The sequence below is a fragment of the Pseudomassariella vexata genome, assembly GCF_002105095.1.
Source record: "Pseudomassariella vexata strain CBS 129021 chromosome Unknown BCR38scaffold_12, whole genome shotgun sequence".
NCBI classification, from domain to species: Eukaryota; Fungi; Ascomycota; class Sordariomycetes; order Amphisphaeriales; family Pseudomassariaceae; genus Pseudomassariella; species Pseudomassariella vexata.
This window is the reverse complement of record NW_024467967.1, coordinates 717,341-743,943: the sequence shown is the minus strand read 5'-3', so window position 1 is coordinate 743,943 and position 26,603 is coordinate 717,341. Positions and strand designations below refer to the sequence as shown.

At 51.9% G+C, this 26,603-nt stretch overlaps 10 protein-coding genes across 10 annotated transcripts; 5 read left to right on the top strand and 5 right to left on the bottom strand.

Annotated features, from left to right (window-relative positions):
* Positions 1–1,368: 1,368 nt before the first annotated feature.
* Positions 1,369–3,794, top strand: BCR38DRAFT_349927 (5-methyltetrahydropteroyltriglutamate-homocysteine S-methyltransferase; the record flags this gene model as incomplete). Its single annotated transcript, XM_040856529.1, has 3 exons — positions 1,369–1,441; positions 1,514–1,671; positions 1,725–3,794. The coding sequence occupies 3 exons, from the start codon at positions 1,369–1,371 to the stop codon at positions 3,792–3,794; spliced, it is 2,301 nt and encodes a 766-aa protein (XP_040712546.1).
* Positions 3,795–7,608: 3,814 nt separating this feature from the next.
* BCR38DRAFT_488297 (uncharacterized protein) lies at positions 7,609–8,894 on the top strand (the record flags this gene model as incomplete). Its single annotated transcript, XM_040864254.1, has 2 exons — positions 7,609–8,196; positions 8,250–8,894. 2 exons carry the CDS (start codon positions 7,609–7,611, stop codon positions 8,892–8,894), a joined length of 1,233 nt encoding a protein of 410 aa, XP_040712545.1.
* A 2,841-nt stretch (positions 8,895–11,735) lies between these two features.
* Positions 11,736–14,200, bottom strand: BCR38DRAFT_443950 (CENP-Q, a CENPA-CAD centromere complex subunit-domain-containing protein). Its single transcript, XM_040860911.1, has 2 exons — positions 14,044–14,200; positions 11,736–13,995 (listed from the first exon to the last, which is right to left on the bottom strand). Exons 1-2 carry the CDS (start codon positions 14,044–14,046, stop codon positions 12,124–12,126), a joined length of 1,875 nt encoding a protein of 624 aa, XP_040712544.1. The 5' UTR covers positions 14,047–14,200; the 3' UTR covers positions 11,736–12,123.
* Positions 14,201–14,562: 362 nt separating this feature from the next.
* Positions 14,563–15,460, top strand: BCR38DRAFT_488295 (uncharacterized protein; the record flags this gene model as incomplete). The annotated part of the gene is made up of 3 exons (XM_040864253.1): positions 14,563–14,857; positions 14,914–15,328; positions 15,388–15,460. 3 exons carry the CDS (start codon positions 14,563–14,565, stop codon positions 15,458–15,460), a joined length of 783 nt encoding a protein of 260 aa, XP_040712543.1.
* A 209-nt stretch (positions 15,461–15,669) lies between these two features.
* BCR38DRAFT_350310 (Cnl2/NKP2 family protein-domain-containing protein) lies at positions 15,670–16,300 on the bottom strand (the record flags this gene model as incomplete). Its single annotated transcript, XM_040856556.1, has 2 exons — positions 15,670–15,933; positions 16,004–16,300. The coding sequence occupies 2 exons, from the start codon at positions 16,298–16,300 to the stop codon at positions 15,670–15,672; spliced, it is 561 nt and encodes a 186-aa protein (XP_040712542.1).
* Positions 16,301–16,734: 434 nt separating this feature from the next.
* On the top strand, positions 16,735–17,352 carry BCR38DRAFT_412307 (chromo domain-like protein; the record flags this gene model as incomplete). The annotated part of the gene is made up of 2 exons (XM_040858676.1): positions 16,735–17,187; positions 17,341–17,352. The coding sequence occupies 2 exons, from the start codon at positions 16,735–16,737 to the stop codon at positions 17,350–17,352; spliced, it is 465 nt and encodes a 154-aa protein (XP_040712541.1).
* Positions 17,353–19,058: 1,706 nt separating this feature from the next.
* On the top strand, positions 19,059–19,773 carry BCR38DRAFT_350652 (histone acetylase complex subunit; the record flags this gene model as incomplete). Its single annotated transcript, XM_040856587.1, has 3 exons — positions 19,059–19,346; positions 19,423–19,531; positions 19,604–19,773. 3 exons carry the CDS (start codon positions 19,059–19,061, stop codon positions 19,771–19,773), a joined length of 567 nt encoding a protein of 188 aa, XP_040712540.1.
* Positions 19,774–21,060: 1,287 nt separating this feature from the next.
* BCR38DRAFT_350581 (uncharacterized protein) lies at positions 21,061–21,363 on the bottom strand (the record flags this gene model as incomplete). The annotated part of the gene is made up of 1 exon (XM_040856572.1): positions 21,061–21,363. The coding sequence occupies one exon, from the start codon at positions 21,361–21,363 to the stop codon at positions 21,061–21,063; it is 303 nt and encodes a 100-aa protein (XP_040712539.1).
* Positions 21,364–22,318: 955 nt separating this feature from the next.
* BCR38DRAFT_350596 (citrate synthase-like protein) lies at positions 22,319–24,357 on the bottom strand (the record flags this gene model as incomplete). The annotated part of the gene is made up of 2 exons (XM_040856576.1): positions 22,319–23,851; positions 23,902–24,357. The coding sequence occupies 2 exons, from the start codon at positions 24,355–24,357 to the stop codon at positions 22,319–22,321; spliced, it is 1,989 nt and encodes a 662-aa protein (XP_040712538.1).
* BCR38DRAFT_53592 (uncharacterized protein) lies at positions 24,231–25,577 on the bottom strand. The gene has a single exon (XM_040865452.1). The coding sequence runs from the start codon at positions 25,386–25,388 to the stop codon at positions 24,480–24,482; it is 909 nt and encodes a 302-aa protein (XP_040712537.1). The 5' UTR covers positions 25,389–25,577; the 3' UTR covers positions 24,231–24,479.
* Positions 25,578–26,603: the final 1,026 nt, after the last annotated feature.

Here is a 26,603-nt window from a genome sequence, read left to right as displayed (position 1 = left end):
ACCGCAAAGTGGTCGGGTCGTCTTATTGGGGTATTTTTTTTTATTTTTTTTCGAAGTACTAGGAGATGCCTACAGGAATAGGGAATGTATCCAGCAGAGATATTAGCAGTGCTGAGCTACAAGCAGTATTGATGGCAATCCACGTCAATAACACCCATTCAGCTTAAACACAGTTTTGTTTCCTGAGGTCTCGACATGATTTGGTAGAAACAGCGAATAGAGCTGATGCGTTATCTTCGCAGGTGCTATTGTCAAGGTTTGGTGGTTCAATGGCAGCGACCCTCGTCTTCAGACTTTGCGTATGCATATTAATTATCCTATGCTGTCAGCATCCTGTGTGCCCCAAATCAGTTACCAAGACCGATACCGCAATGCTTGATTGGCTCCATGACGACGCACCGCAAGGCCGATCTGCCAAACGTTGAGCCTGTCCTTCCGATCGACGCAGACCGGGCCCAAAACAGGAAGGTATCATGCATGGCTGGGATGTTGCGAAAGATTCCCGATATTGTCAGCTCGTTTGGCTGTCAGACTGTGCCCCCGAGTTTCCGGTGGTTTCCAATGTTACATAAACATAAACAGGAATACTCAGTCGTTGGGCAAGGCACTATTCGGAGCTATAATCAATGTAAATAGACCAGTTTGATTGTGTCGCAGGACTGGATAATTCAAAGATTCCGCCGACTTGGCTCGTTCGCCTGCGTAGAAATGTCCGCGTACTGATGTAGCATTAAACTTTCTGGTTGAGTAATGAACTTGGGGACCCCTTACAGAGATAAGCTCAACGTGAATAGGAATGCTTTCAAACCCCAACAAATCGAGGTCTGCAAGGGAAGACCGTGGAGCATGACGAAACTCTCAATAATATTGTAGTGAAGCCCCAATTGTATGGCGCCATCGCTCCAAGCGTCGGCTACAAACTGGTGGAAGTGAGTTCTCGTCGAGATTTTTTTCGATTGGGTCTGACAGTTTGCCCCGCTTTCGGACCTTAAAGATAAACTCAGAATGTTGTATCTGCTCCAACCCCGCCATGTTGTCCTAGCCCTATGAGACCGACAGTTTGACTTTCTCTTACACCGCTGTACTTACTTCACCTCCACAACCCCACTCTCTCCTCATCCCATCCCGCCAACGGAATTTTCTTTCCTTTCCTCTCACTCTCCTAACTTAAGCGTGGGAATTCCTCCATCTCCTCTATCCCCAATCGATCCATTTTCCGTCTTTTTCCTGAGATTGGAATCATCACTTTGCCAATCCCCGTACGTTACCCTCCTACCCATTCATTCTTCGTGCTCGGGACGCCCTAGACTGACTAAGATCGTAGCTTAACACACCCGCCTTTCACAGTTATCGCGAACAGTTGGCAAGATGGTTCAGTCCGCGATCTTGGGTTTCCCCCGCATGGGTGTGAACCGTGACCTGAAGAAGGCAACCGAAGCCTGTAAGTGACTCTATTCCCATTCACTCCATGCCTCCGACTTTGCCGGTTCCCCTTGCTGACCCGTGTATTCAGACTGGGCTGGCAACCTGTCCCAAGAGGACCTTCTCACAGAAGCCAAGCGCCTCCGTCTTGCCCACTGGAACATTCAGAAAGATGCCGGTGTCGACATCATCCCAAGCAATGACTTCGCCCTGTACGATCAAGTTCTAAGTCACATCCAGGACTTCGGTGTAGGTTTTCAAGACTCCTCGTTTATTTTCTTTTGCTGATTGCGCCTCAATAGGCGGCACCCGAGCGCTACACAAACTCGAACCTCAACCCCGTCGACGAATACTTTGCCATGGGCCGTGGCCACCAGAAGGGTGGTGTTGATGTGTCCAGTCTGGAGATGGTGAAATGGTTTGACTCCAACTACCACTACGTCAAGCCCACCTTGCAGGACAATCAAACCTTCAAGCTCTCTGCCAGTCCCAAAGCTGTCGTTGAGTTCAAGGAGGCCAAGGAGGCTGGCATAAACACCCGGCCTGTCCTCGTCGGCCCTGTCTCCTTCCTTCACTTGGGTAAGGCGGACCGTGGCCAGAGTGTTGACCCCATCGATCTCCTCGAGAAGCTCCTGCCTGTCTACGAGCAACTGCTGGTCCAGCTGAAGCAAGCTGGTGCTGAGACTGTCCAGATTGATGAGCCAGTTCTGGTGTTCGATCTGCCCAGCAAGACCAAGGCCGCTTTCAAGCCCACTTACGAAAAGTTTGCCGGCTTGGGTGACAAGATTCCCAAGCTCGTCTTCACCACCTATTTCGGTGATATCGTCCACAACATTGACCTTGTCCCCAAGGACATCTACGCTGTTCACATTGACCTTGTCCGTAACCCGGAACAATTGGAGACTGTTGCTGGCGCCCTTGGCCCTAAGACCATTCTGTCAGCCGGTATTGTGGACGGCCGTAACATCTGGAAGACCAATTTGAAGCGTGCCATCGAAATTGCTGAGACTGCCATCCAGAAACTTGGCAAGGATCGTGTCATTGTTGCCACCTCCAGCTCCCTCCTTCACACTCCTCACACTTTGGCCAGTGAGAAGAAGCTGGACCCCGAGATTGCTGATTGGTTCTCTTTCGCCTCTGAGAAGGCTGGCGAGATCGCCATCATTGCGAAGGCCGTCACCGAGGGCCCTGTCGCTGTTCGGGAAGCTCTTGAGGCCAACGCTAAGTCTATGAACGCTCGTGCAACTTCGAAGCGAACCAATGACCCCAAGGTCAAGGACCGCCAATCCAAGATTGCTGAGTCTGACTACAACCGCAAGTCCGAGTTTTCTACCCGAATCTCACAACAGCAGAAAAAGCTAAATCTCCCCCTCTTCCCTACCACCACTATTGGCTCCTTCCCCCAGACCAAAGAAATCCGTGTTCAACGCAATAAGTTCACCAAAGGAGAGATCACCGAGGCTCAGTATGACAAGTTCATTGAGCAAGAAATCGACATGAACGTCAAGATTCAGGATGAGCTTGACTTGGATGTCTACGTCCACGGTGAGCCTGAGCGCAACGACATGGTCCAGTACTTTGGCGAGCGTCTAAACGGCTATGCCTTCACCACTCACGCGTGGGTACAGAGCTACGGTTCTCGATGTGTCCGACCCCCTATCGTCGTCGGTGACATCTCCCGTCCCGCTCCCATGACCGTTAAGGAGTCCAAGTATGCCGTCTCGGTCTCCAAGAAGCCCATGAAGGGTATGTTGACTGGTCCCATCACTTGCCTGCGATGGTCTTTCCCTCGTGACGACGTTCACCAGTCGGTCCAGGCCGAGCAGCTTGCTCTGGCTCTCCGTGACGAGGTCATCGATCTCGAGAAGGCCGGCGTCGATGTTATTCAGGTTGACGAGCCCGCCCTCCGTGAGGGTCTTCCCCTGCGAAGTGGAAAGGAGCGTGAGGCTTATCTTGACTGGGCCGTCAAGGCTTTCCGCCTTGCCACCGTCGGCGTTGAGGACTCCACTCAGATCCACTCACACTTCTGCTACTCGGAGTTCCAAGACTTTTTCCACGCCATTGCTGCGCTTGACGCTGATGTGCTGTCAATTGAGAACAGCAAGTCGGACGCCAAGCTGCTGAGCGTCTTCGTCGACTCAGCCTATCCTCGGCACATTGGCCCTGGCGTCTACGATATTCACTCGCCTCGTATCCCGAGCGAGCAGGAGATCAAGGACCGCATTGAGGAGATGCTGCAGTACCTCAAGCCCGAACAGTTGTGGATAGACCCTGACTGCGGTCTCAAGACTCGCCAGTGGAAGGAGACTAAGGAGGCGTTGATCAACATGGTCAATGCTGCTAAGTTCTATCGCGCCAAATACGCCAAATAAACGCATATAGGTATGCCACGGAGAGGCTTCGCTGTGGGGGAAAGAAACAGCGACTCCAGGGGCGTTGTACTTACGGAGATTTCTGGTTATCTCCGTGAAACAGCATGACTGATAGCCCGAGGAACATAGGTATCAGATTTCGATTTCAACATCGGCGTTCATAAGGCTTGGTTTCATGAAAAGTGGGTGGGTGAGTGGATTCAAACCAAATAGTATGGCAGGAATGGTGCATTCAACACATGAGCATAGAGGGTTGGGACATATATCAAGTGGTCACGTCAACCGGGCCCCGGCGTTTTGGTATTGATGATGGTTCTGGATCTTCTTAGAGAAGAACCCAAATTGATCATGGCATCAGTGTAGATACAGAAGCAGAATAGCCCCAATTCAACTGGGTAATGAGAGATGCGTATGATATTAGCGTTTGGTTGTTAAGAATCAACATGCCATCGCATCCCTGTTGGCGAACATGTTAGCGCGAATGTCAAAGGATCGTTTGAGCTCATTGACCATGGCAGGGGCGCAATTTGCGGAGAAGCTATCGGCGACTAGCCTCTCGAATTCGGATAGAAGTAGGTAATTAGGAGTCTGCGAAAATGCGGCTTACATAGTATTTCGCTGTCAAGCGGTGATGCTCCAAGACCAGGTCTCTATTTCCCGAACAGTCTTCGAAAATGAGTATACCGACCGACGGTATCAAGCAAACCTCAACCCTGACTACCATAATGACAGGCACAATCACAATCACCCACGGTTGACTTACCTGAGTCTGACCATATAAAATGTGAAGAAAGACCACTTAATCATCACTCAGATTGGGGACTATCGTGCATAATAATCCGAGGACCATTGTTCCACATTCTGGAACATGATTCATTGTCCGCTGTAAGCAGAACTCTCCATCAATCACCACCCAAATTTAGCCGATCAATTTCCTAGTCTCCTATCTATGGGCTCGCGGTTGCGTGTTCCTTTTTTATCTTAGTCGGCCTGGATTCAGGTACATGAAAAATACCTCAACAGGCTTGGAATCCTAAATGGTTAAGAATAATATTGTTACCACCCCCAGGCTTATCTATTACCGAAATAATGACTCGGGAATAATGACTCGGGTCGCTTTAAATATTACGGCAGAAATGCGGCACATGCAAATGAATGATCCCATGGGCGCTTAGCGGCGCTCAGCGGACACAGGTGGACAGCGTGGAGGGAAGGATGGTGCTTCAATTAATGCTTCGTGCTACTTTTATCATTATTTTGGCGGCTGACAGGGGGAACAAAGAAATTTCAAGTGGGCTGCTCTGGTAAGAATTATCGGTGCTGCGCGTAATGTTCGTATATGAGGGAGATGGGCCTCAATCTTCCTGCGACACACGGCTGGGGATCATTACGGGGGCATCAGGGCTGATAGTAGGGGTTGAAGGACAGCTCGATGGGCTGTGCTCGGGCCAAGGATCGGAGATTCTGCTGTGAGCCGCGTGTTCACCTGTTCTCGTGGTTTCTAGATTAGTGACGAGCTTGCGAGGTTTTGTGTGCCCAATTTGTTTTTAATTATAATTATGCCAATGTCGGTCTTCCTTCCATTTATTTCATGAACCCTGTTGGGCGGGTTCTTGGCAAGTTGGTAAGTTGGCTTTGGAGGAGAAGGAGGATCTCGGGGATTTTCTTCGCAGGAGCCCGTCTGCTACTGGACCTTGATGAGCGCAAGGATATTTTGCGTGGTCAGATGCCAGCCGCCAATCAGAGCACCACCGCAAAGCGCCAGCCCATTGGTGAAACATTAGAAGCCCTTTTAATAGATGGGGAGCCCTGCTCTCATCCCATTGTTCTGATGACCAGTATTACTAGTACCAAGGCACAGAAGGGAAGAAGGGTTGCCTCTGGAGGTTATTCTGAGGCTCCCGCATGAACAGGAGATAGGATGATGGCCGGGGATCATGGTGATAAAGTAAGCGCAGAGTCTCAAGTCTCGGCGCAGTTTACCGGATCGCCCGTTGGTGTTTCTTCTGCGTAGTAGCGACTCCAAAAATGGCGAAGGGGGTTCCCGTTGCTTCCCCAAACATTGACAAAGCTTGTTCGATGAAGCATTTGTCGCTGACTTATTAGGCAATCAATTGCTGATGATGTTGGAATGCACCTCGGAAGGTGCGATCGGTCGAGACCATGTCGCCGTAGACCCAATTGAATATGGGGACGAGGCAAGGCGAAATAGGATTCTCACTATTCTCCTTTAGCTTTTGCCAATTTCGCAATTTTCCCCAACGTTCGCAAATCCTTGAATGCGTACGTAGTTCGGCAGTTCACTGGGAAAAACAAGGCACCGACGTTGAGATACGGAGGGCCTAAGACAGTTCAAAATTGGTTTGATGAGGGACAACGCCACAGGCTCACGGGCGCGTCTCGGAATCTTCTTCAGCAACATCAGTCAGCTGAAGCTGATCAGAACCAATTCTGTAAGGATGAGTTTTGTCACACTCGTTCCGCCATGAGCGCCATGCCAACAAGTTCGGACCACTCAAGGAATAGACAAAAGCATTTCTTTCGCGCTAATGTGTATCTGCAGCATTCGCCAATCCCAAAAATCTGGGTAATGGCAATAGATATTGCATTTCGATCCAACAAATTGGGCGACCGTTGGAAAGGAGGCGGCGGGCTGCTCTTCCTATCAACACCAGCAGTGGCTTGCCTCGAAATCAACACGTTGGAAGCGTTACGTCCTCCGTCATTAGCTGTATGTCAGCCACTGAGAACAGGGCCCCGGCTCATGATCGAACCGCTAGAATCCACAGAAAGCTGATGCTCGACAATGGATCACTCCAGACAAGGTCGATCAGTGCCCGTTGCTGAGGATGCACGGCAGAGCAAGCGCTTACGTATTGTGTGCTTATCCCGAGTCTCCAGGTCGACTATATCCGGGGCTCCTAACGGTAAAAGGCTGGCTTCTCCGCTTCACATCCCGTCGTCGCTTGTCATCGTCCATGCCCGCGAGCTAGAAAATGCAAATACTCGGATGAATGTGCGTGCTTGCCACAGGTGTGCCAGCACAACAAGTGCGCTGGTCCTTACTGGTTCCCGAAGCTGGCTAGATCTCTCGAGCGCTTTTGCCGTCCTCATTGGCCGCTTTTTCGTCTCACAATATTGTACCTGCGTCTAGCACGTCTAGCACCGGCCGGGGCTTACATCTGTGCAGGGGTCCAACTCAGCGCTCAGGGGGAGCAAGTGCCAAGGAGACCAACCCATGCTCGCCGGCGTACCTCGTTCTTTTCTCATCTCCTGATTGTTTGGTGCCGCTACCTGGTCAATATCCACCCACTCAATCATGGCAATTCAAGGAACACCCATGGGTGGTCCATCTGTGGGTCCGAGAAGGTCCTTGGAATGATTATGGTGTGTATCTGTCTACGAGTGGAGGCTTTGTCTAGTATCATGTAAGGTACAGAGGGTGCCCGGTTCGTAAAAAGGGCTCACCGTCCTGATGCGACTGCTCCCATATCTTCCTCTTCCCATCTCAAGTCTCTCTCTCTCTTCCGAGTCTTATTTCAGTCTCTCATTTAAACCGTTGTCGGTATTTCTGTTTCCTGCGGCCTGCGGCTCCAATTCTACTTACGCACGACGTTCTTTGCAACCGGCACTTGTGTCTTGCTCCAGCATCGCGGAATCGACTTTCGCTCATTGACCTACTGCGTCTCGCAAGGTATCCATTCTTTCATCGACAACAAAAACACTCTTTCAGAGATTAGACCACAACCGAGTCTTAGACTTGCAGTATCGACCCACCCTCACCACCAACAACAAACCCACAAACACCGGCACAATGAAGTCAACCACCATTGCTCTTGGCCTCCTCTCGTCCGGCCTCACCACCGCCAGCTACAACCACCCCCGCCAATTCCACAATGGCTTCTTCCGAAGGGACAATGCCACTGCCACGGCTGATCCCCAAACCACTTTGACCGTTGCCATCACCCAGGTCCATACCATCACCCAGTGTGCTCCTACCGTGACCAACTGCCCCGCCGCAAACAATACTGGGGCGTACTCGACCATGCCCGCTTCAGACCTCACTACTGCTTACATCACCGAGGTTATTGACTTGACTACAACTGTCTGCCCCCTTACGGCTGTCGACTATGTCTCGTCGTCCGTTAAAAAGGCACACAGCATTGGTCTGATCACCGGAACCACTTATCCCGTCTACCCTGGCGCTACCGCTACCGCTACCGGTACCGGGTCAGCCCCTCCCGCTGGCGAGACCGGTGCCCTGACCATTGCTGAGACTGCACCTGTCTCTGCCTCCATTGGCACTACGGATGCCGTCGTTACCATGACCATCGGCCCATCCAGCGCCCAGTCCGTCGTGACCACCACGCTCCACTCCACTTATACTGAGATGGTCACCCTGGTAAGTGCTAACTTGTAAGCTGAAGCAAATATAGTAGACTAACCTGAGCTCAGACTGCCACTGCCCCTGCGACCGCTGAGACCGAGTCTCCTACCAATGGTGAGGATAACACTGGTGAGTATGGCAATGGAGGCGGTGCCACCACTGAGGGCACCTCGACCACTACGTCGACCAGCACTGGCACCCGCACTATCACCATTGCCAAGCCGTCGACTGCCACCGAGACTGCTCTGCCCACCGTCGGTGTTGACAGCACCACTGGAACTGACAACAGCGCCGGCTCTGGCTCTGGATCTGGCTCCGACGAGGAGTGCGTCCCCGTCACTGTCACTGTCACCATGCCCGCTAGCACTGTCTACCTTACCGCATCCGCACCCGCCGATGTCACCACCGCTCCCGTTGCCGCTCAGGCGACTGACTCTGCTGACTCCGACACCACCCCCACTGTCACTACTTCGGCCGCCGATGCAGAGGCCACGGGTGATGATGAGGAGTCGTGCGATGCCGACGATGGCGAGGAGGAGGAGGATGAAGAGGAAGGTGACGAATGTGACGCTGAAGCCGAGGATGGCGATGTTGTCACCGCTACCGCCACTGCCACTGTCGTCCCCTACCCCTCCAGTGGCAGCAACGGCACATTTCCCATGCCCAGCGGCGTCGCCGCCCCTACTGGCGCCTTCAAGATGCACCGCCGCTAAGCTCGAGAAATCGCACTTGAATATGAAATTACCTCAACATTCTATTCTCGTACGTAGCTCAGGCTTGTCAAGTATATGATCCAAAAGAAGAACAGGGGAACGGTATTCGGAAAAAATACCAGCTGTACATTATACAGGGATTTACGACGCTGCATGAACCAATTTCAACCCATTTAGCGACACAACATCAACACTTCTAGACTTCATCCCCCTGGGCAAGCAGCAGCGAAGAGGTGCAGCACCTTAGCGGCAGGCCATTGTTGGTTTTTTTGTGCGCGTTTCTTCTGTGGCATTCGGAGTAGGAGGGGATTAATCTTACATACAAGGGTGGTTGACGTACTTCCTGCCTCCAGGTCAGGAGTGGGTTGTATAATATTGCCGAAACCAAACTTCGATTCGTGTATGTAGGAGGCGCGAGCCTGTTTTTGAATGAAGCGTTTTTTATGCTCACTATTATTGTATACCGATGTTTACTTGATTACGGTGAATGACTCGTAATGTGTGATGGGATGTTGGATAAGGCTGAACTGTGAAACATGAAACGATTGCCTGGACGGGCCGATCCGTCACGTTTCACGCAAACTCTGTCGACAGATATCTGCACAAACAATGCTTATATTGACAAACAGTCAGTTTCTCAGCTGAAATCAATGCTACGAAGTCCGAGGCACACTTGTCCACTTCCCGACGCACTCGCATCCAACTCAATTTTCCACTCATCTACACACGTTTCAATCGACCACCAGCAGCCACGGAAGACACTCCCGGGAAAGTTCTTGCACGCGTTCTAATCGCCAGTCATTAGAAAGGCCAGGAGTACTATGTCGGCCTGGCACGTAGGCGGCTTCAGTGTACATGGGGTTAGCAGTCGATTCGAATACTCACCGTCAGTGGGTATCCGTTATACTAAGTACGTATAGTATACTCGGCTATTCACCTTACGATGCCATAGTGGTCGCCCTAAAGCCCCAACTATACGGCAAGCCCCGTATATCACTAGAATAGTGGGAAAACACTCCATAGTTAGGTAGGGAGTGCTCATAAAAGAGGTCTGCGAGCAGGTCGGGTTTGCACTATACTGTGGAATCGCAATGGTACTCGCATTCCGGCTATATACAACGGTAAAGAAGGGAGGTGCAAGTGAGAGGGTTCCGAGTCGCACCAGGGCCCTAGAGTACCTCGAGTGTACCTCACCATGCCCTCAGGCCACCAAATCCACATATACCGCAACACTATTAAGCCTGCCTTTAAGCGATAGAATCTTAGGTACTAGAAGCCGCATTGGACTAATTGTGCAGATCGTACTGTATCGAAAGCGGGTAGATCTCTGTAGATCCTTGTTTTAAAAGAGTGTACTGCGCCCACAAGGGCCACCAAAGAATGGCTCGAGTTCCACGACATCTGGGTTGTCGACCAGCCCGCCCATAGTCCTGATTAGTGGTTAACCGAGCACGTGTGGCGCCATATGAAGGCGTACGTCCATAGAAAGCACCGCTACACACTTCTGACGGATAGCGAGGTTCACCGGCTAACCTTCAAAGACTGGGTCCGGGAGGCGTGATGGGCTGCGCCAGAGCCCCATTACTGACGGACTAATCGACTCGGTGCCCCACCGTGTCGGTGAGCTGTGTTGCGTACATTGTTACAAACCTTATTAAAGACGAGAAGTAGACAAAGCATGTGCATCTATCATCATTAAACTTGGCTGAGAAATGGGTGCGTAATTGGAAGTGGGGCAAGTGTGCGCCAGGCGCTGTGTGAGTTGTTTTCCAGCCTCCTCTTGTCTCGCGCGTCTAGTATGGTCAACGATGTTTGGCATGACGGTCTTGAGATTGAGATATGAAGGTACGGAACGGGTTCAAGAGGGTCCACTATCAGCTGGCGTGTATAGATGTGTTGTAAAGACGGGGGTAAAGGGTGTCGAGGGGCGCACAGGCTGGACTTGGACTCAAGCGATTCATGCGAGATTCTCGCGTATGTAAGGTACTATTGATGCCATGCTGTGAAACCGACATCACTCTCGCTGTTTGCTCGATGATTATTCGTCTTCGTGGAGTCGATCGAGTCTATATTATGATTGCTTGGATAAAGCGTTAGCAGCACATATTCCTTCGGTTGTTAGGTGTTAATAACTTCGTGGATTTGGAAAGTGAGGTGAGAGCCATCAATACGCGGATAAAGCAACCTTAGTGCAGAAATAGGATGGTGTCTTTTGTGTAACGATGCAACTGGGGACGAATATTCTAACCTAATTCCAGGTGGCAGTCATGAATAGGAGAGTATATGCGTCTGCATGTGGTATCATCAACAGTGTCGCCCACATTGTTATGTCTGTACAAGTAATGATGTTCCACTCATGCGGCTCTCCTGGTACATAGCATGGCAAACTTTCTCGGCACTTTAAGATATATCACAAATCTCGTGTCATGGTCGTTTTCGGCAATGTAGGACAACGCTCCGGTGTATCTGTTCCAGGGTAATGATATTCCATCGTTGCCCCTATTATTGGTCGAAGGAAGGAATACACAAGCGACCAAATACGAAGTGAATTTTTGTTTTGTTTTCAAATATTCATCAGTAGCACGTGTGGTAAGACACGGCTGAACAACTTGATCTAGTCTTCAAGACAGGTTTCATGGCATGACAAGGCGCCAAGGGGCAGACCAAGCAGTATCACGTGGTAGTCCGTTACACAACGTCGTGGATACGAAGCCATGCATCGGGCATTGAGTCGGCAACAATCAAGAGTAGAATAGCGTAGACTAGTGTGGGGAATCTCGATATATCAACTTGCAGTAGACTCGTTATATCCTAGCTGGTCCAATTTGGCCGGCCCGTTTCGTTTTGCCATGCGCTTGTCAAATATCTGGGGGGCTGGGGGGATAGGTGCTTCTGGCGGATAACGGCTCAAAGAAAAGTGACTTCAGAAGGGGATATACGACGACTGGATATTATGGATTCGAGTCACAGGCTTGTGTTACAATTCCAGATAAGCGTAGTAAGAAACGACGTAGAACTTCACAACACCACATAAGAGCATACAAGTTTGCCCGATGAGAGATGGCACGAGTCCCTCGATGCATTCGTCATTACCGGCTCAATGGTTGGTTGCCAAGGGTTGTCTCATAGTACAGAATGTTTTTTGAGAACGAGCAGCAAGCTAAGCATACAGCTTATATCATAAGTCATCATCTCCATCCCTGTGTCCTCTATCCCCATGGTATCATCTCTAGCCAAACAACACCTGGTCAAACTGATCCTGATCCAAATGTGGCAAAAGGGCCATCCTCAAGGCGGCGGCACTATCCGCAATAGCCGGCACAACGCCATCAATGTGCTGTAGGTTCCCTTTCATGCTCTCCATATGACTCGCAATCTGCTCCCCCAGACCTTTCAAGTCGTCATCCTCCAAGTCCGTGAACGTCTTCGCGGCATACTTTTCCGCTGGTTTTATCTCACCCAGCCCACTACCGTCATTTGATGATGCGCCATCCCTCCTCAGTTCAGGGACAAGCGCATGAATCCTGCGCAGCTCCTCTTTCCTTTTCTTGCCCTGAGCCCGAGCATTAGCGCTCAGTTCGCCGAGGACCCTGTACTCTCTCTCCAACTCTCTCTCAGCGCGCTCCTTTTCCTTCTTGAGCAGATCGACACTGTGAAGCAGTGGGTCAAGTTGCGCCTCCAGCGTCTCGATCTCGGCCACTGTTCGCTCGAACTCGAGCTCGTCCTCGCGCTTGCTGGCCGTCGTGGCCGGCGGGAAAGGTAGACCGCGTGCCAGCTTTGAACATAGACGATTGCTGATGGCGTTGAGAGCTGCTGTGGCTTGGGCGTGTCGCTGCAGATTGTTTAGGCGCAGGAGGACGGGACGCGAGGCGGATTGGAGAAGGGTTGTGACGCTGGATATCGACGGTGCATCAAGTGCCGTCCATTTGTTGGTTATATGGTGACGTGGAATCTGGCGGGTACGGGTCCTTAGGTGCCGGTAGAGCGGCGGCGGGGATGGAGACACGGAGCGATTGTTGTCGGCAGGCTGCCGTGATTTCTTAGCTTTGGTGGCAGTGCTGTCTGATGGGTGTGTTCTATGTCGCCTCTTTTGCTTTATTTGCATTCCAAAAGTTTCATCAGATGTGGCAGTAGGCACCTCGCCGGGTGTTGGCCTGCCCTTTTTCCGTGGCTTCGGTTTGGACGACATATCCACCTTAGTAGGTTTATTTAGTGACGGGCGGCCACGTTTCTTTTTGGCCGGCCTAGAACCAGCCTCGTAGTCCGTGTTATCAGCTGGTGCTTTGTCCACAGATGGTCGACGTCTCTTTCTCGTCGCCTTCTCAGGATGTGCATTGGGCCGTTCCGTAGATCGATCCACGTCGTGCTGTTCATCGTATTGCGTCCCCTTGGACGGCTTTCTAACAGACTTCCATTCTCGAGCGCTGCTTCGTAGGACATTCGAGTCATCTTCAGGGAGGTCGTCTTCGGGATCTTCTGCAGCGGGACCTGGCGCTGCCTGTTTGGGCTTACCTGGAGGTGTGGCATTGTACCACTCGCCCACGGCCTTGCGATCTCGACCACTACGGCGAAGAACGCTTGAGTCGATCTGGTTCTCGTCATCTGCTTCCTCGACGTCTACCTCATTCTCCGCAAGAGCAGGAGCTTTCGTAGGGGGTCGACTTCTCCTCTTTGGTGTTGGCTTGTCTGCTGTCGCCTCTGCCTCGTTGAGTGCATCTTCATGGTCGGGGAGTTTCGACACTGAGGGTCGCCCTCGCCTTTTCGGCTGCTCTCTAACGGTAGTTTCGTCCGGTCCGTTCTCCCCATCCTCCACTTCCTTTTGTTGCGACAATGATGGCCGCCCGCGCTTCTTTCGAGGCTCGTTTTGGCTTGCGACTGGCGCCTGGGGCTGCGAAGAGGGACCTGATTTCGTTGGCCTTCCGCGTTTTCTCGGGCGCGCATCCTCCTCCCCATCTGCCTCTACGGTGTCGTTCGGGGGTTTAGCCATTGAACCGTTGTTCGTCAGGATCAGTTGTGTTTGCGACGCGCTTTTGCCGTCTCGAGACGCGTTCTTGTTTGCGGGTCGGCCGCGCTTCCGCTTTTGGTTTGCGGCTTCAGTCGCCTACTACTTATCAGCGGTAATTATCGGGCAGACTGGATCGATCCTCACCATTTCTACCGCATATTATACAGTCGAACCATGTAGAATGTTAGGTGTCCCAATAGCTTGAAGCGCAACCGCCGCCTTACGCTGAGTATGTGGCTGGTGCAATTGGTTACGAAATGGGCCACAACAAGCAGGGATGTTACCAGATGCAACCTCCAGTCGATGCTAGAACGAACATGGAATCAGCTTCCCAGTCACTAGAGGCCCAGTTTTCCGCATTAATCCTTGGCTGTTGCGCTGTCCCTAACGATGTCCCCATCTCAACAATAGAGCAGGATTCAAAGATTCTCTTCTCTTTTCATCAACAAATTTCGTTGCTTCAGACCCTTTATTTAAACAGGCTGTCTCGAGGAAAGCTGCAGTGTTGCTGTCATTCGTGGACTACTCTTCCTTTGGGTTGATTCACTTGATTTGACTCGTATCAGACCCGATCCCTCCCACTTACATCATACCCGAAGTTGGAGGCTTGTCGCGAGCTGTCCAAACCTTTTTTCAATCACGTTCCACAGTCAAACCGTCACAATGCGCTTCTTCTCTACAGCAGCAGCCGTCCTCAGTTTTCCTCTGTTGGCAAGCGCGGATTTGCCGGAATACCAGGCTCAATTCCAAAACTACCTAGACAAGTTCATGGGATATGTCCCCATCCCCAGCAAGAGCGACCCCGTTGGCGCTGCCGAGGCCAAGGTTGGAGAGATGAAAATGGATGTCTTAACCTTGACCAACTGGAAGGAGACCCTGTATGCCCCCGTGACGGACGGAAGCACTACGCCTGAGGAAGTGTGGGTGTTGATTACTGGCGGTAACAAGACTTGTTTCGGTAAATATGCATGGCCATTGACGCCACGTTACAACGACTGACTCGAAACTGCCTAGGCCACTGCGACAAGATTGAGACCGCATTCAACCAGAGCGCAGCGAAGTTCGCCGTCTTGCCGGGGGGGCCTCACACAGCACTCCTCAACTGCGAGAACGAGCCTGTCTTATGCAACGCTTGGTCGGCCCCGACAGGTGCTCTGTGGATCTTCGAGATGTTGCCCGAGCCCGCTGAGATCAACATCTGGTCCAAGCGATTGAACTTCACCACTACCACTAGTGACGATATCGTGCAGCTCCAGCAGGATGGATTCAAGGAGAAGGCCAAGCTGCATGACGGCATGTTCCACCCCTTCAACGGATCTCTGGCCAAGAATGGCTTGTCCATCCCCGTGGGCTACGTCCTCTGGGGTTTCAACTTGATCCCCAGCTGGCTGTTCATGATTGTTGTCTCTATGCTGTCCAGGACCATGATGTAAGTCAACACTAGTCACCGTGAATCCCACTTGAATGTTCCGACTAACCAATCTTCAGGTCCAACCGCATGGGCGCCCAGGGAGGTCGCCCAGGCGCAGCCGGTGCGGCTCCCGCTGGACGAGCCCAGTAAAGCATCGTGTAGTATAGAACGTTGGGGCAACAATGTCAATGGGTATGATCCGACAGGGTATTTCGGATCTGACGGTGATCCTACCTACGCACTTTGGATGGCGTGTTGAGAGGACAACACGGCGGTCTGAGGGTTGTCATGTATCTATAGTCACACATAATGTCGTAATGAAGCAAGGCGGTTTAGCCTACGCGTAACATGTTTATGGCTCATAACTTTCGTTTGCACACTTCTTGAATGGCGTTCAAACCTTCAAGTACTTCATATCGGAGCTTTGAATTCGCAAGACGGCCGTATCGAAGGTCGCTCATGCCACCGACGGTTTGCTTTACAGATTCGAGTAATGCCGCCTCTTCCTCTTCCAGTTTCCGTGTTTCTTGTTCAATGTCGTTGGCTGCGCTTTCCATTTCGGGGAGGATCGTGGTCAAGTTGTGCTTCTTTGGCAGGATGGTGTTCGAGGTGAAACCAAAGAGCTAGATAGAACATGATGATTTAGCCGTCGTCCCATTGTGATGTACATAGACAAACAGAAGCAGTCCTTACATTTCTCTCGATGTCAATTTCATCGTCTTGCTCTTCCTCCTCTGTCTCTCTGCGTGCCTGGGCAACTGCCCGTCGCAACGACCTGCCTAGCTTGACCTCCGAGTCTATGTTCTGAGCTACAGAGTCAACAACGGCATTGCGCTGCTGTTGTAAGTCGCGGTATAGGGCTCGGATCTGCGGCGACGACTGTTGCGACTTGGGGAAGTACGAGGTGAATTGTTCAAGCGAGATGATCGAAGGCAGGCGCGCGGGTAGGAGGAGGTAGTTTTGCAGGATTGTAGCCTCGGTGGGTGCCATAGCTATTGTTGCAACGGGAATTCACCATGGATTGTGGGCTTGACCGTCAACACAACTTGAAGTGACGAGGCTTTCAATGTGTAAAGTAGATGGGTGTGGGATGATCAAGGAAGGTGTGTGTTGGTAAAACGGACAAGCTAGCAGTCGCGTCCCCAACGCGTCCGAGCGCATCGCTAAGGAAAAAGCGACGGTTCCCAGGAAGCAGCCAATTAACGCGATAACGTGACTTCTGGCTGCTGTACAGCCAACCTGCCAAACTTGAAGAAACGCGGCCTTTGAGCTTTGCCTGACTTCGAAGAGGTTGTGATCGGCATTGTCATCTCTGTTTAGACCAAAGCTTGTACATATATTACTTTTTCCGCAGCATCACCCATAGTATTTGCGAAGTAGTGCATTGCATCAAATCCCGGTTCGCCGCAGCTTGAGCAGACACCATGGCGCCCTCCAAGCAACCTGCGGTGCCCCCCTACTCCAAGGACGAGAAGGTCCTCTGCTTCCACGGTGACCTGATGTACGAGGCCAAGGTAACCGATGTCCGCTCAGCCACTGACCCCAACAACCACAACCCCAAGGCCGACGACGCCCAGTACCGCGTGCACTACAAGGGCTGGAAGGCTTCTTGGGACGACTGGGTCAGCCAGGACCGAATTCGGAAATTCACCGACGATAACAAGGCCCTCGCTGCGCAGTTGCAGCAGGCTGCCCGCCAGAGAGTGGCCGGAGGCTCCAAGAGCGCCAAGAAGGCCATCGGCAAGGCGGTCGGAGGACCATCTGGCAACGGGCGGGAGAGTGAGATGAGTTCGGCCCGGGGCAGTGAAGAACGTACTGCGGGAAACTCGTTTGCGGCTCGCGGAGCAAGACGGGGTAGGGATTACGAGCTGGATAATGTGAGTCTTCTCTTTTTTTTGTGTCCCTGTTACCGTTTGACTGGTCCGAAATGCATGTGGGAGTCGGGGCATAGGGTGCTCGACGTGAGTACTGTCTCTTTCTGGAGTCTCTACTTTGAGTACACTTACACGCGCCGACTTGGTGTTGTGAAGGGTACTGGATAAGTTTCGGGGTCTCTTATGACAAGATATGAGATGCGGAGGGCGAGCCTGCCGTAGAGAAGGATACTCAGGGGTAAACATCAGCGACAATAAAGGCAACAACCTTCCAATATTGGAGTACCAAATATGGGTCTGCTGCACCTCTCTCGGGCTATATCCGACGCTGCTGGCTCAGAGCAACCCCAAGAATTGCATTACTGGTATCACGGACGGAATGTTCATGGATCTTACGTTGAGGTAGGAAGCAGTGGCCGTTTTGCTCCTGGACGCGTAAAGGCAGCGACGCGTACGCAGTGCACGGGGGAGGCAAAGAAAACAAGGGGCATCAGCAAAGTCAGAAGGGAGACACCATCATTGTCACCATCAAAGAGAAGGCTGATCCTCGACAAAAGAATCGACGTGGCCCTCTAAGCAAGGCATTTTCCCTGGGTCGCGAAAGAACAGTCTGCGCTGTTCTCTAGCTGCCGTCTTTCCTCAACCGCGTCAAATTTCGGGCGATAGCATTGCGTCGCGCCTGCCCCCTTTCGCCCACTACACCACCCATTTCAAGTCAACTGGCACGAGAAAGCCTCAGCTACACCCTACCGGCCTGCCCGCATCTTCGTCTTTCACACCACCCAACTTCAAGTCACCCATCGCGCTTCTGCTTTAGGACGTACTAGCCATCCCTTCCCTTGGCTTCTTAGCCACTCTGTCACTCCTGTCACTCCTGTCACTAGCTTTGGTTTTATCTAAAAAGGAATCTCGTCACGTTTCCCAACGTTGCGCTGTGCTTCGGATTCACGGCGCAGTCAATGAACTAGACCATCAAGATGACTCCTTCCGCAGGCCTGACTCAGCGCACCACGCGCGCCACTATCCGCAACGCTGGTGCCAGTTGTAACCATGCCGATGCTCAGGTCAGTTTATTCCAAGGTTCCTCACTTGGCAAGCGAACCCGAAGTGCGACCAAGTTGGAGGAGTCGGATCTCGAGAGGGCCTTGCAGATGTCGGCACTCGAAGTCAACGCTCGAAGTATTTCCAACCCCGCGCATATCGCTATGACCCCTGGCAGTCCAACTACATCTGAAGGACTCCCTCAGAGCAAGACCGAGCATGTCTTCATTCCTGCCGCCTCACCCAAGCCTGCCGCTGCCGCTCCTGTAAATGATGCCAAGAGAAGAGCCAACAATGCCAAACCGACTGCTTCACGCAAATCCGCCAAAAGTGAGGATAGCGCGGTCTCGCGGTTTCCGGCTCTTCGCAGACCAAACGAGAGCGCAGAAGAGGCAGCCGAGAGGCGCATGGCTGCGAAAATTAAGGCTTTCAAGGCCAAGGAAGAAAGATGGTACAAAGCAGCTGCTGAGAAGGATCACTTACTCAAGCTGCCCGAACACGGTCATCATTATGTCAGCAACAGAAAGGATCCGGCCAACTGTGAGCTGCTGCTGGGTGCTGAAGATAGACCCTACAACCAAGGTTCCTCCAAGCTTGCCGGCGCTCGCTCCAAGATCAAAGCTGCTGCACGAGATGGTGACCCTACATCTGCCTTTCCTGTCGCTGGGATTCGATTGGACACATCTCATCGGCCCTGTGCCACTAAATTGGACAAACTCACAGGGCTCCCCACACAAGAGGAAGCGGACCGCGGCGTTTGGCAGGAGTTGATTGACACTCCCACCTTGCATTTCGGACCACTCAGTCCAATCGTGAAGTATGTTGCTAAACTAATGAAACGACAGGAAGAGGCATTTCACACCCGACCTTCGATCAAGATCATCATCCCCGACCGACTGAAGGGCCTGCTCGTGGACGACTGGGAAAACATCACTAAGAATAACCAACTTGTTCCCCTTCCCCACCCCAAGCCTGTCAACAAGGTCCTCTCTGATTACATGGATTACGAAAAGCCGAAGCGTCCCGAGGGTTCGCCTAATATCGACATTCTCGAGGAAACCGTTGCGGGTCTGAAGGAGTATTTTGATAAATGCCTTAGCCGCATTCTGCTCTACAGGCAAGTTGGCTCGCCACCTTGATCGTAGCTGGCTTGTTTTGTATAATATTGTGTTGCTAATCGTCAACTATAGATTTGAGCGTGCCCAGTACTCGGAGATCCGTGAGAAGTGGATTTCTGGCGGTCCCGAGTGGCAGGGCAAGACGGCTTGTGACACGTATGGATCGGAGCACCTGATGCGCCTCATGGGTAAGAAGATATAATCCTTTGACCCGGTTCTACTTCACCCATATTGGTGATTTGCGACTGATGTGAATCCAGCTTCTATGCCTGAGCTGATTGCCCAAACGAACATGGATCAGCAATCTGTGAACCGTCTGCGTGAGGAGTTGAGCAAGTTTTGCCAATGGCTGGAGAAGGACGCTGGCGAGTACTTCGTCAAGGAATACGAGGTTCCCAACGCCGAGTACACTGAGAAGGCCAAGAACTAAGGGTTTCGACCTCCCCTGCCTGATCATACCTCAGCTCTACCGTGTTAGGTCTGCGGTTACTCCAGCTGGTGGCTTTTTGACTTCTGAAACGACCAAGGAGCGATGAGATACCCCTGCACCATCCACCACCCCATCCCCTACTCTTTTACACTCGTCATCTTACCATCCCCGAACCCGACTACAGATGTACAGCTATTTGACGCAGAGAAATTGGCATTGGCACCCGCTGTTTAGCTTCATTACCATATGCTCATTGTCACTCTGCTTTCTTGGAATTTAGCGTCTGTCGACTGTCTACTACAGAATCTACGACTTCCTGACAACGCCTGTCAATAATCTGGTAGCCCCATTCTCACATCGTGGTGAACTGGACCACCGCGTCTTGCCACAACCATTTTCAAAGACCCATTCTACACATGCCAGCATAACCAGACACTCATTGAAAGACTCTTGACACCTTTGGCAACACTGGATGACAAGGACTTTTGATCGGCTTACCCTCGACTGCCTATCAGATGGCTCTATGGCTATCTTGGCATCAGTTCCTCTCGCATACGTTGGAGACTCAGCCTTGGTTCAAATTGGTTGGCTGCATTTTGCCCGTACCTCGCAAGGACAAGGCATGGAATGTGGACTTACGGTCCAATGGCCTCTTCGCATATACAGGGACAAAGGCATGGGTGGCTCAGGGCACTTTCTTGTACGATAGATCAGACAATAGCAGTCAGTAATGAACGATGCATTCTTGGGATTTTGCTGGCAAGTAGGTGATATTGACATGAACCTGGCATGGTGACTCAATAACGAGCACAGCCATGATGTGCCGAGTTGAAGGAACATGAAAGAGACCTCAATCAAGTGACATCGCTGGCCGATACCGTCTCCAAGACGTCTGCATACCTATGTGGTACATTTAACTACGGGGGCATTGTCTCCTTTACAGCACAATGATATTTATCTGGATGATGTTTCTTTCATTCTCAAGCGAGGTTGTCTGATATATAGGCATCGTGACCTCCCTCTTGCCATGCTTGCTTGCTTCCTTCCTTAGTATACAGCCGATCGTACAGATTTCATATCTGCTTGTACAATTCAGTTTGCCCTCGTATCTTATAGAGGCCACGCCCAAAGGGGTATGGTAGGTCCAGGCCGTCCCGCTCGCAGACCTGGCAGGTATTGTGCGGCGTTCTTGTCTCTGCCTCCACACTGCCGTCCTAAAGCCAATTCCTGCAACCCTAACTCTCCATCATGCAATACCGATAAGCCTTCAAGTCATCACCTTCGACCCTATGCCATCTCTTTCCCCTTCCCTGCCGCCCTCGAATAATCCACCCTCGGCACCGCCTTCTCCAAATAGAAACCCCTAGGCGGCCTCCTCTCCTCCCTCATCTCACTCGGCGTCAACGCCTTCTCCACCTCGTCCACCCGCACCAGCTCCTTCACCTTCATGATCATACCCGCGAACTGCGGGCTGACGGGGTGAAACACGGTCTGCGTGCGTTTCCGTAGACCAAGCGCCGCCAGCACGCCGCGCGTGCGTTCGGGGAGGCCAATGGCAGACCGGTGGAGGGTTATGCGGAAGAAGGGCATAGTTTTCCTGTTGGCAGGATGTGCGTGTGGTTTGGGAGGTATAGTATTGGTGTCCGTCCTGAGGGACTGCCGTCTGTCGAAACTGTGTGTAGGTGGTCGCGGAGAGATTCGGATTCTGGTTGGGGCTAGAGCAGAGGGAATATTTGTCAGTTCGGCTTGTCCAATGCTCGCTCAAGCAGCAGACGGCTCTTGCTAGGGTGAGCCACAGCTTTAGCTAAGGCCGATGCTGCCACCATGCGATCCTACGGCAGCTGCGGGTAAATTGTGGGCTGGGTTGGAACATACCCAGTTGTAGTATCTAAGCTGCCTGCCACAACCGTAACTCGCAACTTCCAACCGAAACTGGATGAAAGACGTTCACCAATTCCACCGTCCCCAATCGCGACCTAGAACTTTTTCGGGATTTGCCGACGATTCGCCGATTATCGAGCCTTCTTATCTGCAGCGAGCTGAGGGACGTGTAAGAGCTAAGGCTCACAGGAGTCACGAAAAGGAGTTGACACTGCAGGGAAAAGGTATGTGTGGTTTGGCAGTAAAGCTTTCCATGTAACCTCATCCTTTTCCCTGCTCCCATACTGGACTGACAGCGGTGAAACTACTGCCAGAGTCGATACCGCGGGTATGTTGAGGTGCCTTACACAACTTTCACTCTGGTATGGCACGAAGCATTGCGGTACAGATACTAGTTAAAATATCTCTCGTACTAAATGATCAAAAATTGGCGCCTTCATTATTCGCGAGTCAGTATGCTCACTATGCTATACTTGACTTGTCATACAGGCCCTACTCCGAGGTGAGAGTCCTCGGAAATGTTCTCTCCACGAAACCCCATTCCATTTCGTTTCAGCCGCGTGAATAATAAAGCAAAAGCTCCCCTTTTCCCAGTGTGCAGAAATCTTCATTCCTTGTACACTTCACATCTAAGTTTATCCGTCCGTCATTGCCTCATATATATCTATTTGACCGACACCTCCACTCGGCTCTCGCCCACCGGACCAGCGGCGCCCAGGGTGGGCAGCAGGTACGTAATATCATCCCAAGGATGTCTGTAGAGACCAGTGCGTAGTCGCTTCTGGTCAAGGTAATGGGCAATCAAACCGATCGATCGTCCGAGAACGAACAGACCGTTCAGGACACCCATGCTCATGTAGTCCTCAGCCTCTTCGGGGCTGAATGCACCGCAGTTGCGCATCAGATCCACGAAGCAGACAGCAACGCAGCCATCAACGTTCAGAATCAGGTTATCCTTCTTCGACGTGGTGACCGTTTCGACTGCCAAGGCGTAGTCGAGCAGCTCGTGGTTGGGGAAGTTCTTCAGAACATACTCCTTAACAAGTTCCACACGCAGATCAGGGTTATTTCGCGACTTGATACGGTGACCAATACCCGGGATAAGCTTATTCTGCTTGCGCATCACGTCGACGAATTCACGGGGGCTCAGACCCTTGGATTGGGCCTTGGTGAATTCCTCGGCAGCACCATCAAGGGCCCCGCCGAATCGGGAACCGATCGTGAGCAGACCCGAAACGAGGGCGCTGATGAGGTCCTTGCCGGCACGAGTGGTAATGATGGTGTTCATGGCACCCGAAACAGCTGGACCGTGATCGGCAGTAAGCATGAGAACCATCTCCAAGAACTTGGAGGCATATTCAGGCAGGCGGCGGCGGAACCACAGCAAAGACATGACACCACCGATACCAATGTCCTCCCTGAAGACGTCAGAGATGGGCATGCCGGCGTACAGAAGTTCTTGTCCACGATCATCCGAGATGGTGGAAATGAACGCAGCGGGCTTTCGGATGAGACCAAGCTCTTGGGCCCACGAGTAGTCAATGGGGATCTTGGGGACGATCGGCTCGGGTTGGGGAACAATTGTTCCTTCCTTGACGAGCTTCTCGTATACGGACTTGAGGACCTGCGGCATGTCCTCAAAGGTGTCGGGAACGAAAATGCCGGCTTCCTTCATCGTCTTGTTCTTGGTGGCAGCAGTCTCAAGCTGAGAGTTGGCGAAAGAGCCTGCGTGACCAAATTGAACTTCAGTTTTGAACATGCTAGCGCATGTACCAATGGCCCACGCAACAATGGGCTTGGTAATGACACCCTTCTTGACGGCCTCAATGACCTTGTATTCCTCTACTCCACCAACCTCGCCGAGCAGGACGAGGATCTTGCAGTCAGGATCAGCCTGGTATCTCAGCATGTGGTCAATGAAAGTGGTACCGGGGTAGCGGTCACCACCAATGGCAATGCCTTCGTAGACACCGTCGGTAGTTTGCGAGATGATATTGTTCAGCTCGTTGGACATGCCACCAGACTTGGAGACGTAGCCAACGGAGCCCTTGCGATACAACTTGGAGGCAACAATGTTGTCCATCATACCGCCGGTGTTACCAATTTTGAAGCTGCCGGGCTTGATACCACCGACAGTGGCGGGACCAATGATCTGGACACCCTTCTTGCGAGCAACGTGTGCGATTTCCCGTGCACGCTGTTTACAGTTAGCGGCTTGGTCACCATCACACTGCGGGCTCTACTTACTCGCTCAGGGACACCCTCAGCAATGATGGCAATAGTCTTGATCTGGGGGTGCTCCATCAACTCCATTGTGGAGCTGTAGACACTGCGCGAGGAAGCAAAGTTGACGACGACGTCAACCTCAGGGTGCTTCGCCATGGCCTTCTCTACCTGCTGGTAGACGGGCAGCAGAGTCTCGCTGGTGCCCCAGTACATCTTGCTGACGAACTGGCCACCGAAAGTGTAGATGATGCCGGCTACCGAAGGAGTTGCACGCTTGCAGATGAAGTCGAAGTCGAGCATACCCTGCACGGCGCGGGGTTGCAGACCGTAGACGAAACATCTCGTCTTCTCGTTGAAAAGAGCGTGTTCAGGAAGAGGACTCAATGGTCGGCTGGGGGCGGCGAAGCGGGTGATGTTGTCATTGGCAGAAAGGCCACCGGCTGCCTTTGCACCGTCAACACCGTTAGGAGTAGCCATCGTGCTGAAATGAAGTCCTCAGTTGCTCGATGAATGTGATGGGATGCTGTTTCTGTTGCGGGCAGCCGTTAGCTTGGGACTTGGGAGATAGGACGAAAGGGTTAGGGTAAAAATGAAGCTATTCAGAAGCTCCCAATCAATGAGGGCAAATGACGGCGGAATTGAGTCGCCTGAACACCGACACACTCGTCGAGGATGGGGTCTTTCCGATTTTCAGCAGTGCCTGCCTTGCGAACCCCGAGTGCAGGAAGTGAGGATACACAGAAGAGGCTTTGCAGGCCAAGCTGAACCTCCGAGCTGGTCACAGAACCGGGGGGGAAATCCTGCAAAGAGCATATCGGACGACAGAGCGCTGACGTGAAGGCCGCAAAGCCCGTAGGAAGGCTAAATCTGACATTGGCTTCCACGTACCTGTTGACCTTCAGTTCCTCCCGGGCTTCCAGATTTCCACAGGAATTAGAGGAAGCAATTGTTGGTTGCTGGTGAGGTCTTGATTGAGGGGAATGAGTGGTGAAGGTGGATGTTGAAGATGGAGTCCGAGTCGAGCTTTTTTTCTCGAGGTTGCGACTACGGGCGGGATTGAATTGGGGGGGTAAAGGGAATGCACCGACGAGGAGACGCAGGACCCGCGCCAGGAACGATGGATGGTTTCCTTTCTTTCTCTTTGGGCCGATCGGCTTCGTTGTTGCTTTGCAAAAAAATAGGCCCGGCAGGCTAATCGGAATAGTTGGGGTAGTTTTTATGGGCTGTTGAACTGTTTCCCACCTTGTTGACACAATATTTGTAAAAAAGTAGCAAGAATGGCCCCGTCGACCCTGTTGATCATTGGGATTTCTGACGGGGGTCGACGCTGTCCCGCTGCCATTTTCGCAGGTGTTGGCGGCATCGGGCAACCTGTTGAATACTTGCCCGCGCCATGCGCCATGCGCCTTGCCCAGCAGACGAGGACCCATGTCCCCGCCTATTTGGATTCCCAGGCTGGAAGTAGCAGTACATGCCAGCATAACACCAACATTCTCCGACCCCTCCATCGGGACAATGCATCCAGGTTCAAGGTAGAAGGAATTCCAGTTTCGTCAACTTTGGCGAATTGAAGCCCAGCGTCGCCCTCCATGGTTTCTTCCACCCCGAGACCCGATATGTAGGCAGCATCAAAGAGGAACGAATGATACAGTAAGATTTCGAATCCTATGATGATTCCGTACCGAGAGGTTTGTAGAGCGTAGAGCAAAACCTACCGGGCAAACGCAATTGCCCAACACGATGTGTTAAAGTTGTTGACACTGCGTCTGCAGTTGTTTCTCCAGGAACCAAAACTCAATATGATATAAGATGACCCGGGCAACTGCAAACGACACAGTGAGCATTTGCTGACAAAGTTCAGGCAGAATGCAATGTACCTTGACGTATGGCGGCGTTGAATGTCAACCAACCGTATCTGTCCCTGCAGCACTTGCTACGTAGTCCAGACGAGACCGTCGGATTGACCCCAAAGCCCATCTCCGGGTTTGTAGAAGGTCTCTATCATGACCTCAGATTGAATACCCGAGCCTGCATGATCCTGATGAACTGTTCATAGTATCGCTAGGCTCAAGCTGAGTCAGGAATCCCATCCCTCGGGATATGGAGATGGAGATGAAAGACACGGCTGACAAGAATTACACCCTAACATGCGAAGTCCATCTCGACATTGGTGCCCACTATCGCACGATGCAACTTCCCCAATGAATTAATTAGGTGCCAAATAGAAAATCTTGAGGCATCATTCCCATCGAATCCATCCGAATGACACTTGCCATTAGCTTTTTTGTTCCAATTTGGAATACACACAACTTTGAAACCTTCCCAGGTTGGAAGGGAGCACTTGCCGGTCTTGCCAATGTCCCTCAAAGTGTTGGTGTTGGGGTACCGGGTACATTGGTGGGCTGAATGGCTGGGCGCCATACTCGCTCATCAGGATCTGCCCAAAACTTTTGGGGCGATAGCACACCGGTACCCCATACCTGTGCGTCTAGCGTCCCCCTCCCAAAAAGCTGTGTGGTCCATCCACCAACGGCGGTTGCCGGTCCTGGCCAAAGTTGCATGGTGAAGAGGAACGGGCGGAGCATTGCACCTCGAAATTTTTGAGTGACAATCCCCATTCTTGCTGCCATTGAATCTTCAAGATTCACCAGCCCGCTTTGAGTGTTCCGCTCTTCTCTGCTTTCACTTCTCTGTCCCATTACATCGTGACTTCACTCTCTCCA

What these genes read in the sequence shown, in the direction of transcription:
- BCR38DRAFT_53592 (XM_040865452.1), bottom strand. Translation starts at nt 25,388, where the DNA reads ATGGAGGGGTCGGAGAATGTTGGTGTTATGCTGGCATGTACTGCTACT.